The sequence below is a fragment of the Cucumis melo genome, chromosome 11 (assembly GCF_025177605.1).
Source record: "Cucumis melo cultivar AY chromosome 11, USDA_Cmelo_AY_1.0, whole genome shotgun sequence".
NCBI lineage: Eukaryota > Viridiplantae > Streptophyta > Magnoliopsida > Cucurbitales > Cucurbitaceae > Cucumis > Cucumis melo.
In genome coordinates, this window is record NC_066867.1 from 16,592,717 (window position 1) to 16,606,215 (window position 13,499).

The 13,499-nt window shown below is 34.4% G+C and overlaps 1 protein-coding gene across 1 annotated transcript; it reads right to left on the minus strand.

Moving 5' to 3' along the window:
• Positions 1 to 2,870: 2,870 nt before the first annotated feature.
• LOC103490476 (vesicle-associated protein 4-2-like) lies at positions 2,871 to 5,858 on the minus strand. The gene is made up of 7 exons (XM_008449999.3): positions 5,158 to 5,858; positions 4,414 to 4,484; positions 4,206 to 4,287; positions 3,973 to 4,091; positions 3,533 to 3,610; positions 3,318 to 3,437; positions 2,871 to 3,205 (listed from the first exon to the last, which is right to left on the minus strand). Exons 1-7 carry the CDS (start codon positions 5,423 to 5,425, stop codon positions 3,146 to 3,148), a joined length of 798 nt encoding a protein of 265 aa, XP_008448221.2. The 5' UTR covers positions 5,426 to 5,858; the 3' UTR covers positions 2,871 to 3,145.
• Between the last annotated feature and the right edge of the window lie 7,641 nt (positions 5,859 to 13,499).

A 13,499-nucleotide genomic window follows, 5' to 3' on the forward strand; every position in this document is an offset into this window, starting at 1 on the left:
AAAAATCTAGAAATATCCTAGGTTTTTAGGATAAAGAATTTAAATAAGGATTAGAAATATCTGGCATTATGTTGAAAGATGTAAATAAATATATAAAATATGTAAAATTCTAGAGAGATCTTTTAGCTTGAGCTCCAAGGAATTCATACCTATAAATAGGAGGTGTGGTCCTCATTTGTGAACCAAGACAACCAAGCATAGAGAGAAAGAGAGAAAGAGAATTAGTGTAAAAAACTTTGAGTGAAAGTGAGTGAATGTTCTCCATTATTTATAAATTTTCTCAATAAAAATTTCTTTTTTTCAAGTGTAACTTTTTTTTGTGTGAATTTCTTCGACACAATATAGGATAAAACTTAAACTATACAAAAATATATTTTAGGTTCAAGATAATTTGACCATGGATGGTCCATGTGTGCCTACCAACAAAATTCCAAAGTGAATATGATACTTATTCCAACACAATTTGATAACAAGATGGTACTCAACAAGAATAATATTAAGTCAAGTTGATGATCTTATATTATCCCTCGTGACTCAATGCTAGGTGATAATACACTGATTAACATACATGCATAAACTATGTTTATCCATCAAAAGGATTGTTTAGCGATCTCATTTTGGAGACTCGGGTTTGTGAACCCTTGTAAACTACAACAAATAAAATATACAACAGGTCCACTCATAAATAGGTTAAATATAAATTTTAAATTTAATATAGTTTTTTTAATATCAAATTCGTAATTGTTAAAAAGTTTTCAATATATTTTAATTAATGGAGTGTTTAATCTAAATGCAATATTATTAAATAGAGGAGAGAAATGTATTTTCAACTATGGACTGAAGATAGATTTTCTAATTTCAGTGTAAAGAAGTAAAAGATTTATATATATATATATATATATATATATATATTTCATAAGTCAAAAGTGTAATACCGGTTAAAATTGAGAGAAAGAGGAGAGGAAGGGGGAGAAGTGTGATGACTGTTGAGTTAAGGGGAATAAGGATGTCAGAGGCAGCCAGGTGGCATGGCTTGGCTCATCCACCATGGAACATTTCTCGCCATCTCAACATAATTTATATATAAAGAGAGAAAGGAAAAAAATCATTAATTTAAAATAGGAATGGGAAGTGGGTCCCGTACGGTATTTAAGATTTGTCGTGTTGTGATGACGAGGCAGGAAGATGAGACACGTGGTTGTAATTTAGATGATTGCCCAGATACGTTGTTAACTACAGTATCACGTGGTACACAATGGGGTCACGTGCAAGGTACAGTATTGTATTCTATTGCAATGATGTTATGAAATATCTTGATTAACTCTGACGCCCAACCAACATTGAATACGACATAATTTGTTTTCTTGTTTTTTCTTTCTGAAAAACATATGACACATTTTGTTTTGTTTTTTTAATTCTTGTTTAGTTTTCTTACTGCCAACCAGGAAGATGAGAACATAAAAGACAATGTTTTGAAATTTGTGCCATTTCCAACTTAGCTGCCCCTCGGCATGGCCTGACAGTTTAATTACAAGCCTCACCTTATGATTACCTTTTCATTTCATTATATTCTACATACAAATTTTACTATTACTCTTATAAAATTTTACATGCTCCTTCAATTCATTCCCTTTTATGCTACTAATATTTAGGATAATGTGACCTCTAAAACTAATGTAAATTTAAGTATTATTTTTGTTAAGATATTTGATTCCTTCCTACATTTTTTATATATTCATTTTAATTCCTCTATATAGTTTTAATTTTGATTTATTTTGATTCATGTGATTGTATATTTTGGTTCTTGTATATTTAAAATTATATCTTTTAAAGTTTAAAGATATAAAAATAAACAATATTTGAAGTATAAGGAATCAAATGAATATTTTAAAAAGAATAATTAAAATGAACTAAAATTTCAAGTATAAAAACCAAAATAAATATTTTAGAAATATATGAACTAAAATGAACAAACACAAATATATTATGAACAAGAGTTTCAAGTAATAGGCATTACCCTAATTTTGTAGGAATTTGAACTATGGTCTTAAACATACATAAAATGTTTATATAAAAGCGGTTTGCTACGAGAATGAGTTAATTTGCTTGTATTTATTTATTTATTTAGTTTTGTTAATTGATCTTTAATATCTTATCAAAGTCCTACAAGAAGAAAGTGGAGGAGGACCCATCAATCAAAACGACAACTGCCTCTTTTCAAACCCACTTATGATACAAAATCATTCCTGTTAGAATCATTAACTCTCTTTAATCTCCCATTATTAGCGATATCAACTCTCTTAGTTTAGTATTCGTTTTTGAAATGTTCTTATCTCATCTTGTTTTACATGTGCAGACACAGTAAGTTTAAATTTTCAATCCTTGTCTTTCAACCCCTTTTATGTTTACAACCTTACTTCTAAAGTAAGTAATGGATATGTAATTCAACATCATCCATTATCCACACACAAACATTTTAGCATGTAAGTTGAAGGTGGGGTTCATTGGAATTTATTCATAACATGATGGTGGAATAGCTATAATTGTTTTTATCCATTAAGCCTCCACTTTGAAGAAAATAAAACCAATTTTCAGAATTTCATATGGCTTTATAATTATATGATATGAAACCACCACTCAGGAAAACATGTCAAAGAAAGGGACAGAGCAAACAGATTCCACACACCAAGTGGACTAAAATGTTTCATTTAGATATGCTTCTGGGTAAGATTCACAAATAAGCATAAGGATATGTTCTATTTGAAGACTTGATAATTCTTTGGCTAATTTATCCTAGATCTTATCACAAACAGCAGAACCATCAAATAGGAAAAAGGCGTTTTTAAATTAAAATGTAGATGGGATGAGACTTGCCAAATTTTGTTTCAAACTAATTTAAAAGAAGCAACAGCACAGCCACTATTTACATCAAATGGTGATAGTGTTTCAAACCAACTGAAATACCTTCGAGTTTGAGAAATAGCAACCCAATCAAACTACTAACACAAGATCATGAAACTCCATCACAAACCTAGTTGTTAAGCGATTCGCCTTTTGTTGCTAATGTCGATGAGCAATCCTTCGACAAATAGAAAAGTTCACACATCAATGTGATTTCAACTTCCCTAACACAAGCCACTGAATTTTACACCAAATCTACACCTCCAACCTGTTGCTTAGCCAGATATCTTTCCCTCCTTTCTTTCTACAAATGAAGAACCATAGCATCATGTATGTCAGAGAATGAAAATGTTTCAAATGATTTTAAAACTTAGTAAGGTTTGAAGAAGATGTGGACAACAGATCAATTATCTCACCCATTCATCGAGGACCAGTCCTCCACCAACAATTTTCGGGTCTGTTTCTTCAGCAGGCTTGTGGCGCATCTCAGCTGCAGCCTCAGCCTCGGCTAGTTGTCGACAGACTTTCTCCAGTGCCTGGAAAAAACATAAAGAAGAACAATCTGAACCGATAAGGAGATTGATGCGAGAAGCAATCATTGGATAAAGTGTTTATCTATGTTAATACTTACAGGATTAGAATGGTCCGGGTCAAGAAAAACAGCTTGCAGTATTTGCTCAACTGCTACACGATCTTTTTGCTCGTCAAACTGTGAAATCTCATTATTTAAAATTATCATAAGAAAGTTCATCCTATAATGAATTATAATTAGTGTTCAAATAAAAAAACTAGAAGATCATAAAACCACTTGATAAATGGAAAATTTGCATCACGGATTGATAGTATGCTACTATAAGAATTTAATTAGCCCAACATTCATTTTTGTCATTGTGAATGCAACAAAACTATACATCAAGAAGTTATCATGAAATGTCAGCAGACATTAAACTTCATAGATCAATGAAATAGTAAATGCTTCTCTTGGGATAATAATGATACAAACATTGGTCACAAACTCTAAGCATGGAAAAAAAAGTGAACCAATTGCAAAATTGAGAATGCAAAACATACCAGTTCAGGCACGTAATCCATGTCGCTCTTCACTTTCAAGCTCACAATCTTGAACTTAACCCTTCTCTTATGATCTACATGCTTGTCATTGTTATCTAGTGGCTCCACAAACTTGAATACTGAAGTCAAGTCACAGAGATAAGAACCTCAGTAAAATTTCAGATGATTAAATTACATTGTTTCTACTTGCCATGTTGAATTCTAGGGATACGGATCAAACCCAAGTGTCTTACCGGTTGCAATAGTACTTTCATCAGGAGCAAGTATACCACCAGGAGGACGCATGTAACAGCTCTTTGGTGCGGTCGTTTGGAACTACAACAATTTAAGGGGTCACAGGTAAGATAGCAGCATTGAGTAGATCAAAACAACAGAGGTACTTCGGCATCTATAGTTAAACTATTCATACTGATAAAAGTTCAAGCGGGAAATGTTCCATACTTTGAAAGCCACATGAGTCTTGCTTGTATTCTTTATCTCAATAGCACTCTTGACCTGCTTCCCAGGCTCAACTTTAAGGGGAAAGAAGATAAGAAAGAATGACATTAGACCACAATTACGAGGAAAAGCAAGCCTAGTCAACAACTAAAATGATGCAACAAGCAATATATGCAATTCAAGGGCCCCATTCTTGTTAGAGGACGAAACAATCGATCCTATATAACTACATAGAGGAAGCGATCTGAAGAAATGAACAAAAAGAAAGAAAAGAAACAACATTCTATAAACCGAAACAAGAACAGATCGTTTTTTAGTGGATTAGTTTAAAATTTAGACAACGTATTTTAGAGAGTAACTAAGTAGTCATCAATTATATCATCCTTTGCAAGCTTCACCAAGAAACAGGGGAGGATGACAAAATGAACACATTAAACTTCCTTTTTAGCTCAATCTATTGCCGGATCCGAAAAGCAAGAAACCAAAACATGAGCTTCCACAATGAGAAAGGGGAAAAGAGCAAAAAACACACAGGCTTTTCTATCCTTAAGAAACCAAACAGGAGAACAGAACGAAAAGGCAACAAAATTTCATTATGAACACAGGCAGAAACATGACGACCCAGATGAAGCAAACAACTAGACAAATCAAGGAAACACCGAAACCTTAGAAATAAACCAAAAACCAAGTAACCCATGACACAGGAAATTAACCAAGCACAAGAGAAAAGAGCCACCAGAGACATACATGGAAAGTAGAGCTTGTTGGAAGGATCGAGACGAAGCCTTCGTTTAGTAGGACGTAGAGATTTTGCAATTGCCGAAACCACTCCAGGCTGAGAACTCGAATGCTCTGCTGGTTTATGCCCATTAATTTGCAGATGAACTCTATGAATAACAGACGACGACGAAGAGGAAGAAGAAGACGACGGAGCATTGTTGTTTTGCCAAAAGGGAATACTACAAAGGGTCCAAACCTTCCCATCGGGGCCTGATTTCTCATCGGCGACAGCCATTGAAGCCGGCAAATCAGACCCTTCAATTTCTTCCCCAAGTGTTCGGTCGTTCTACTTGAGGTAGATAGATTCCTTAATTGCGAAGAGAAGGAATGAAATGTTTCTTAAACAGGGGATTTATTTAAGTACACATCTCTCCGTTACTCGCTTCTCTTCGAATTTACCGTAAGCGAAAACAAACCCTTCCGACTTCGGTTTGATATTCTATTTTTGAAAAGTAAATGGGAAAATTGTATAGTTGAGAAAAATGTTGATGGGTTGAAGCAGAAGATGCCGTTAAGTATAGTTGAAATACTGGAATTTTATTTCTTATCCCACCACGAATACGGTTCCCTTGGTTGCAATAATCTTCGAATCATCGTCGCATTTGTGTTGGCAATGCCTGGCTTAACAGTTTGCCTTTTTTCTTTTTCTTTTTTTTTCTTGATAAGTTCATTCACCCTTTTTTAACAAATCACAAAAATAAAAATTTGTTAAGTATAAATGTTTCGTTAGATTAAACAAACCATTACATCAGAAACCACACCTTAATATAAACAAATAATATATAGTGTCTTTAAACCCAAAGAACCGTAATTGTTCTTTACTGCTGTTTTATATTCTTCTTTTAAAAAAGTTGAATTGCCATCAAAATTTAAATAGGTTAATGTTCTAAAGAAGATAGACACAAGAGATAGTAGGAATAGAGAAGATGAGAAAAGGCGCAAATAACAAGTTGGTTGGGGAAGATCAATTCAAAATATTCTGAAATTTAATAGTGGGGGCCAAAAGATATGATTTTCACCACCATCTTTCCCACTTTTTTTTCCCCTCATTTCCAATTGTTGTTCCAAACTCATGGAGATCTACTTTTGGTTGAAAGGAAATTGATAAAGCTATCTTTACAAAGACAGCATTAGTGCATGCAGTGTAGGTTGTATGATGATTATGATAAGTAGCAATGTTGTAAACAGATTAGTATGTTCCTGAGGTGTTTCTCTAAGTGTTCATGTAACATAAGAAAATCCCTCACCAACTAATCTTCCCATGTGCCTGTGACCCCTCCCAAAATTTTTCCCTTTCCTTCGATATCCTCATTAATAGTGCGCTACTTTTCTTTTCTTTTATCAAGTTCAATGTAGAAATTTGAAGCACAAACTTTGTCATATTTCCTCTCAATTCACCTACTTAAACCAAGAGAGACCGTAATGGACAAGAGAACTGTCATCATCCTTGGTGGATTGACACTTGATGCTTCAGACACTACCTCAACATTCAACACAACTTCCCACTTTAATGCCTTATACCCTATACTTTCTAGCTCACTGTAGAACTTAAATTAAACTCCTAACATGATCAATACAATAAATAACATTGAAACAAAGAACTCAATTTTTATTAACTTCAAATGTCTATTACAACTTAACGAATTATCTCTAGTTACAACTGAAAACAATGTAACCACTACACTTTTTACAGATTGACTATGATATCCAATGTACAATGCAAAGGACTATGCAAACGAGTGAGCAAGAACTTCACATAACAAAGGTAGACCATAGCTTTCGTTGGGCAACTGGAACTTAGTTACCTAGGGGGAAGAAAAATAAAACATTTGAAAAGTGTCAGCTGAGAAGCTTAGTGAGTGACAATTCATAACAACTTTTTCAAATTTGTAAAATATTTAAAACTAATTTCTTAAACATATTCAATATAAATTGTGTTCAACATGTATGCGTTCATATTACAATCAACTTTTCATACAATGTCACAAGTCAAACCCTTATCAAACCTATACTTGAGCACTCTCCTAGAGCGAACACATCTCAATGCACCCAAGTACTGAATGTGTACTACAACTTAACACACTTAACCACTACAATGGGGAACACTCAACACATTCAGTTTGCAATTGCGAACAGATCTCACACCATCAATCCTGCTAAGGCAGATACAACTCAATGCCTATTGGGCTGTTGTTTGCAAAGCAAATCCATGATTATGCACTTATATGATCATAATTATATATATGAGTTATGTGATGTAAAGGTTCTACGCGATCTGATTACTCATAGATTTATCGATTTGGTTCTAAGTGCATTATGCATAATTCTAACACGATGCTTAACCTTAAGATATGTCTATTGCATAGAAGTTTCTCTCTCTCTTGTCCAAGTGTAAACAAGAAGAGAAGTTTCATGGGTAAGTTGGAGCCAAACACATGGGTTTTATAATAATTGAATTATAACACTTATATTTTGTCATATGAGGTGTGTCACACCCCATCCTACCAGCACTCACAAGATGTGGTATGACCTTGAGCATTTTGATGTCCCATCCTACTGAGATATGGTTTGTTTAATCTAACGAAACATTTAAACACCAAAACGCTCAGCTTGAGATTCTTTAACATAACTTAGAGAATATGCTTTAGGCGATATGAATACTTAAAACATCAGAGTAAGATTGAAAACATCTCTTTTATTAACTTTAACCAAGCGTTCTACATCACTTTACAAGACTACAAAAATACAACACTTAAACTTTAAAAGCAAAATGCCTAGCACACTTAAGCTTGAGGTCAAAAGACTTAGTGACATTTTAAAGAAACCTTTCGTGAAGTACCTTCCGTAAACACCACTTGTTCACATCAAAATGCTAAATCACATCTTTTACATAAACATATCATATCGCAGAAACATACATTTCACATAAACACACATTAGTCATAAACACATTCCTTTTCCAAGAACCTGAATCATTCGCTACGCAAATACTCATTGCGTTTAGACTACTGAGATGACCTTTTCATTAACAACATATGAGAATATTATGGTTCGTTCCTTCTTGCTCAAGCGAAGTGCAATACACACCTTTTATGCGTTGTCCCGCCTAATTCTACCATGCACACCTTTCTATACATGGCTGCCTTTCTCTTTATGTGCACATAACAATTAGCTCATTGATAGGAAGACGACTAATGGTTTGACCACCATTTTACAATCATTGAAAACACATGAATCATTCTTTTATCATAGCATAAACTTTTGATTTGAAACACCATTTGAAAATATTCATAAATCAAACATTATTTCAAATCAGTGGAAACTTAAAAAGAAAGCTTTTAAACAAACTGTTTTAAGAAAAACATTCACAATCATAGAAACTTAATAGCTTTAGCCTCCACTCACTTCTGATCTTCTTCCTCTCGCGTAGTCCTTCCACAACAATTCAAACACTTAGCTTTTCTTTTCAATTTTTTCAGAGTAACATCCTTGAATAATCTGACCTCAACCTCTATTTATACTAGTCCATAAATGGATTAGTCATCCCAAAACTCTTAATAATTTGCTAACTCCTATTCTTAGTGGTGCATGTGAAAGGTTAGTGTTTAATTTGAGCATGGTTTGCTTAAAACTCTCCATGTGGCCCATTAAGTATCTTTAGGAAATAGAAATTTCCTTGCCCCTTATTGCTTAGTCTTTAGCCTCTGGGAGAAACTCAGCCGCGTTCTGAGGTTTCCTCGCCTAACTCTTCATCTCGTTGTAAACTTTAAAGCCTACTTCTTATTGCATAGCCCATGTTAAAAACCTTCTCTTTAATACTTAGTTAAATTTTAGTCTTTTTAGGTACGGGTCTCGCACGATGTCTGTACATTATCAAATTATATTCATATTAACTTTTTAGTTTTTATCCAAATTTAAACTACTATGCGCATTAGGGTGGAGTGGAATGAGTGACATGGTGGTGAGTGAACATTGATGACGTTGCACTAACTTTAACTTAATGAAAACTTGAGAATAAGTGAAGGAAAAACATTCTACAAGATAACACGGAATAGAAAGTGGTAAGATTCCATTAAGGCGATATAATTTCTTATTTAATTTCAAATTAAGGTAAGTAACATGTCAGTGCTTTCGCCACATGTATTTTGCCTTTCGAGATATAAATGTTGAAGTTAGAACATGTTACTTTTATCTAAGTAACTTTGGTCGCTTTAATAATATTTAAACATTTATTTAAGGTAAGCAACCACTCGGCGTTTAAATGCAACATACACTTGCATTTCTAATATGTATGATAAGGTTCAAATCGCAGAACTTTGCTTGTATTGGGAGTTAGGATTTATTTGCTTGTTTGATGAGGTCTTAGTTACTTATTATCTTGAGTAGTTAACTGATAACTTGTAGAAATATAAGTTATTATAGCCTCTTAGGTAGAATAATGAGACCAAAATGTGTAGTAATTGTGTCAAAACGTGTAACTTCGATTTTAAATTCATAACTATGTGAAAATACACTACATAAGTCACCATGCCTATTTTACCCTGTTTCCAATGTCTTAATGAAGGATTATGAATAAAGAAAGACTAGTGAATCGCAGAGGAACTCATGCAAAGGCAATGCAAGAAGACTTTGCCTAACAAGTACAATTTCTAGGCGAGATCCACATCAGCATGCAAGAAAGGTTTACTAGAAGACAAGAATGTTAGCTAGAGTTGATGTGACTTGACGAAGAAGAGTTCATCACTTTTTCGATCAGTTAGCTAGAGTTGATGCTTCTTCTTTTTCGATCAGTTTGTGAGTGAGAGCCCAAGACAGAGTGGAGAAGAGTTCATCACTTCTTTTCCTCTAACTTGTAAAGTCATTCTCTTTACTTCCACTTTTATATTTCTTGATAATGTATATGTTCATATTGTACAATGGCTTAAGACCTATATTCTTTCATACATTATATATTTATACATGTTCAATCCATCATTTCTTCATCGTTCATCTGTCAATGTGTTATGCATAGTGTAGTTTTGTGATAAGTTCTTGATAAGACGCTTAGCTTATAAAACTTATCACGTTAGTCGAGCTATAATCATCACTTGGCTAGTATATATTACCAACTACCCGAGAGAGTAAGTAGCAAGGATATGGTTAGCTCGCACAAAGAGGGATTTGGAGACAAACTCTACCTTGATGAGATAACTTCCATCATTTGTCTTCCGAAAGGAGAACAAGTGCAGGTGTTTGACACCGAGAGGTTGTCACCCTTAAAAGAGAAGTGTTATAAGTTTTGTAAGTAAATTCTTCTAGATAACTCTTGCTTAACCAAGCTTTATCGTTTGCATCCCGACAGGTGAGCAAGTGTGGCGTTGAAGGCACTAAGAGGTACTCACCTTAATCATAAGCTAGTTAACTGGTGTTATAAGTTTTGTAAGCTAGATCTTCCTTCACTCTTTCTTTAGTACAAGTTAGTTCACATTTCCATCTTGTCTCCATTCTAATTCACCTTTTTACAAATTCTTTAGTATATATAGTAGATATAATTTAAACTTACACTTTACCATACTATATAGATAGTGAGATATACCGCTTGAATGAAGAAGTAAGCATTGGAACTAAGTTTTAATATCAATTCCTTATGTTTGAACCTGGACTACCTAAGAAACTTATTGTCTCACTTATTCTTGGGAAAACAATAGAAAAACTTATACTAAAAGATGATTTAGTAAGTAGGCAATAAAAAGAGACATAGTGGGTATATTGCATGCAATGCTCATGACCAACGACTCACCGCATAGAACTAGATATAAACATACATAAAACTAAACACTAAGTCCGAACTGACCAACCAAGTTTTTGGCGCCCTTTCTAGGGAATTGATTTTAAAACTTAGAAATAGGATTTTACTTTGATTTTGGGTAAAACACTTGATTCTGGTGAATCACGTTTTCAGCTAAAAATCGCGTGAAGAGGTCCATGGTACCAAAGTAATCTGTGATAGCGTGGACTAGCCCCAAGATTGAGTACATCTTTCTGTAAATAATAATTAAGAGGAACCTCAGTGGATGCATTTAATCGTAAATGAAGTTGAGAACCTCTAACGCCTAAATTTTAGAATAACTAATCGGTCGAATTTAAGAACTCTTATGAAGGCGTCAAGAAAAGTGTCCATGTAGCAAGTTTAGTAAGACCTTTTGTCGTAACTGACTATGCGATAAAGGGACCGAAAAAGATCATTTGAACATTGCAGTGAACGGTTGGAGCAGAGATTTATTGTGGTGAATGATCGGAATGCAGAAAGTCATGCACCAAATGATTTAGGAAGTTCAAGAGAAAACAACGTGGATAGGATGGTTATGTGGAGCATTACGAGATGAAATCATAGATTTTCTCGCTAAGGAACCTGAATGCAGGATGCTTTTCTAGCGCATAAATTTTCCGTAACTTTAATGCAACTTGGATCCGTAAATTGTGTATATTAATTTTTGTATAGCATACTTATAATTATTTCATAGTTTTAATCAAGACAACCATTTAGAGTAGCATTTTTAGTAAGTTAAGGAATGTGAGTTGAATCGAGTAATCATTAGGAGAATTGAATGGGTTTTATGCAATGAAAATGCTTTACGAGTTGGATTTTGTAGCAAACCGCACTAGGCGTTTTGGCCTTCTCGCAGAGCATGTTAAGCAGCAGAAAAGTCATATCGGTTAGAGTTTCAGGGAATGCAAACTGTCAACATTTTGAAATACGAATTTAAGAGTAATGATTGTGTCGCTCATTAGAAACTTAAACGTCATGTTAGAATGGTCATCTCTCATTTATAATGTGTGACGTTAACCATGCGGCTAACCAAACCCTAGCCACAATTAAGTGGTTTTGAAAATCCTCCTTAAAACCTAATTCCTAACTTTCACAGCTTACACTCTTAGAAGAATTCCAGAACCTTCTACATCCTTCTGATCACCATCTCTAACGTACCAAGTAAACCTTCCTTTCCCTTCTCAATTCACTTCATTTCCTTTTATTCCCATCAATCATGTCTAGAAAGCAAGCCCTTACTAAAGCCCTCAAGAAAAATTAAACAAGTACATCTAAGACAAGCCAATCCGGTGAAGAAATTGAAGACAACCATTCTGATAGTCCTGTGCTGAAGCAAAGCAAGAGAAAGCAACAAAACAAAGCATTGAAGATTGTGGTCATCAATGGAGTCAAAAGTCAGTTCCCTAAGGATAAACTTGGCGAGTTGCTCAACATAATCTTTGGGGAGGCATCGAAAGAACGGGAAGGAAGAGAAAAGAAAGAAAAGTTGAGAAAGGAAGAGAAAGAGAAAGAAGAGAAGAAAAAGTTGAAAAAGAAAGAGGAAGAAGAAAAGAAGAAAAAGGAAAGAGAAGAGAAGAAGCAGAAAGAAGAAGCTAGGCGAGGAGAGGAAAAACCAAGGGACGAAAGCGAAAAAGGAAAAGAAGCCTCCTCGTCCATTGTGAAAACAGAATTCAAAAGGATGGCAAAGAAAGCCCAATAAAAGACGGAGAAAGTTAGAATTGGGCTTCTCAAAATTAAGGTAAAGGCACGAGATGTTAAAGCCTTAACTGAAAGAAAGAAGGAAATTAAGTTGACGGAGCAGGAAAAGCTCCTTAACAAGGTGGATAAATGGTCCTTTTCATGGAGAAGGGTAAGGAAAAAGAAAAGACCTTCAAGGAATTTTGCAGGGATTTTTAGAAGGAGATAGACGAATTGAGTATTTTGGAGGACAACAAGGCGGCAAGATCTACGAAAAAGTAAAAGGTTACAATGAAAAAGAAAGACTTGAGAGATCAATTTGCCAAGAGGCGAAAAGAAAAGGAACGAAGAGGTCCTTAGAAAGAAAGTGAAAAAGATGACGAGGAAAGAGAAAATGAAGGGTCCTCTCTGAGAGACACATTAACAGACTGTTCATGATAGAGAAGGGACTCTACCCTTACAAGGAAAACATGCCTAAATTTCTTGTAGCACCCATTAGGGCATCTAGATGGAAAAGATTTTTCCAAGGAGTGACTGCAATAAGACCCAACATAGTAAATTTATGCTACAAATGCTATATTAATACAGAGGAACACTACACGGAGATGAAAGGGAGAAGAGTGGACTTTAGCCCTAAAGCAATCAATGCGTTATACGGGTTGAATAATTATGAGATTGAACATGTTATATTTAAAAACCTGAAAGAACGTGATTTGCAAGAAGCACTAGAAAAGGTTGCTTGATTTAGGACCAAGTGGGACAGAATACCAATCGGGAAGTACCAGCTCTTCTTGCATAACCTTAACATTGCAGTCAGTGTGTG

Coding starts and splice junctions, on each gene's coding strand:
- LOC103490476 (XM_008449999.3), bottom strand. CDS start 5,425: ATGGCTGTCGCCGATGAGAAATCAGGCCCCGATGGGAAGGTTTGGACC. Junction 4,288..4,413: donor AGACTCATGTGGCTTTCAAA/GTATGGAACATT, acceptor AAATTGTTGTAG/TTCCAAACGACCGCACCAAA. Junction 4,092..4,205: donor TGAAAGTACTATTGCAACCG/GTAAGACACTTG, acceptor ACTTGACTTCAG/TATTCAAGTTTGTGGAGCCA.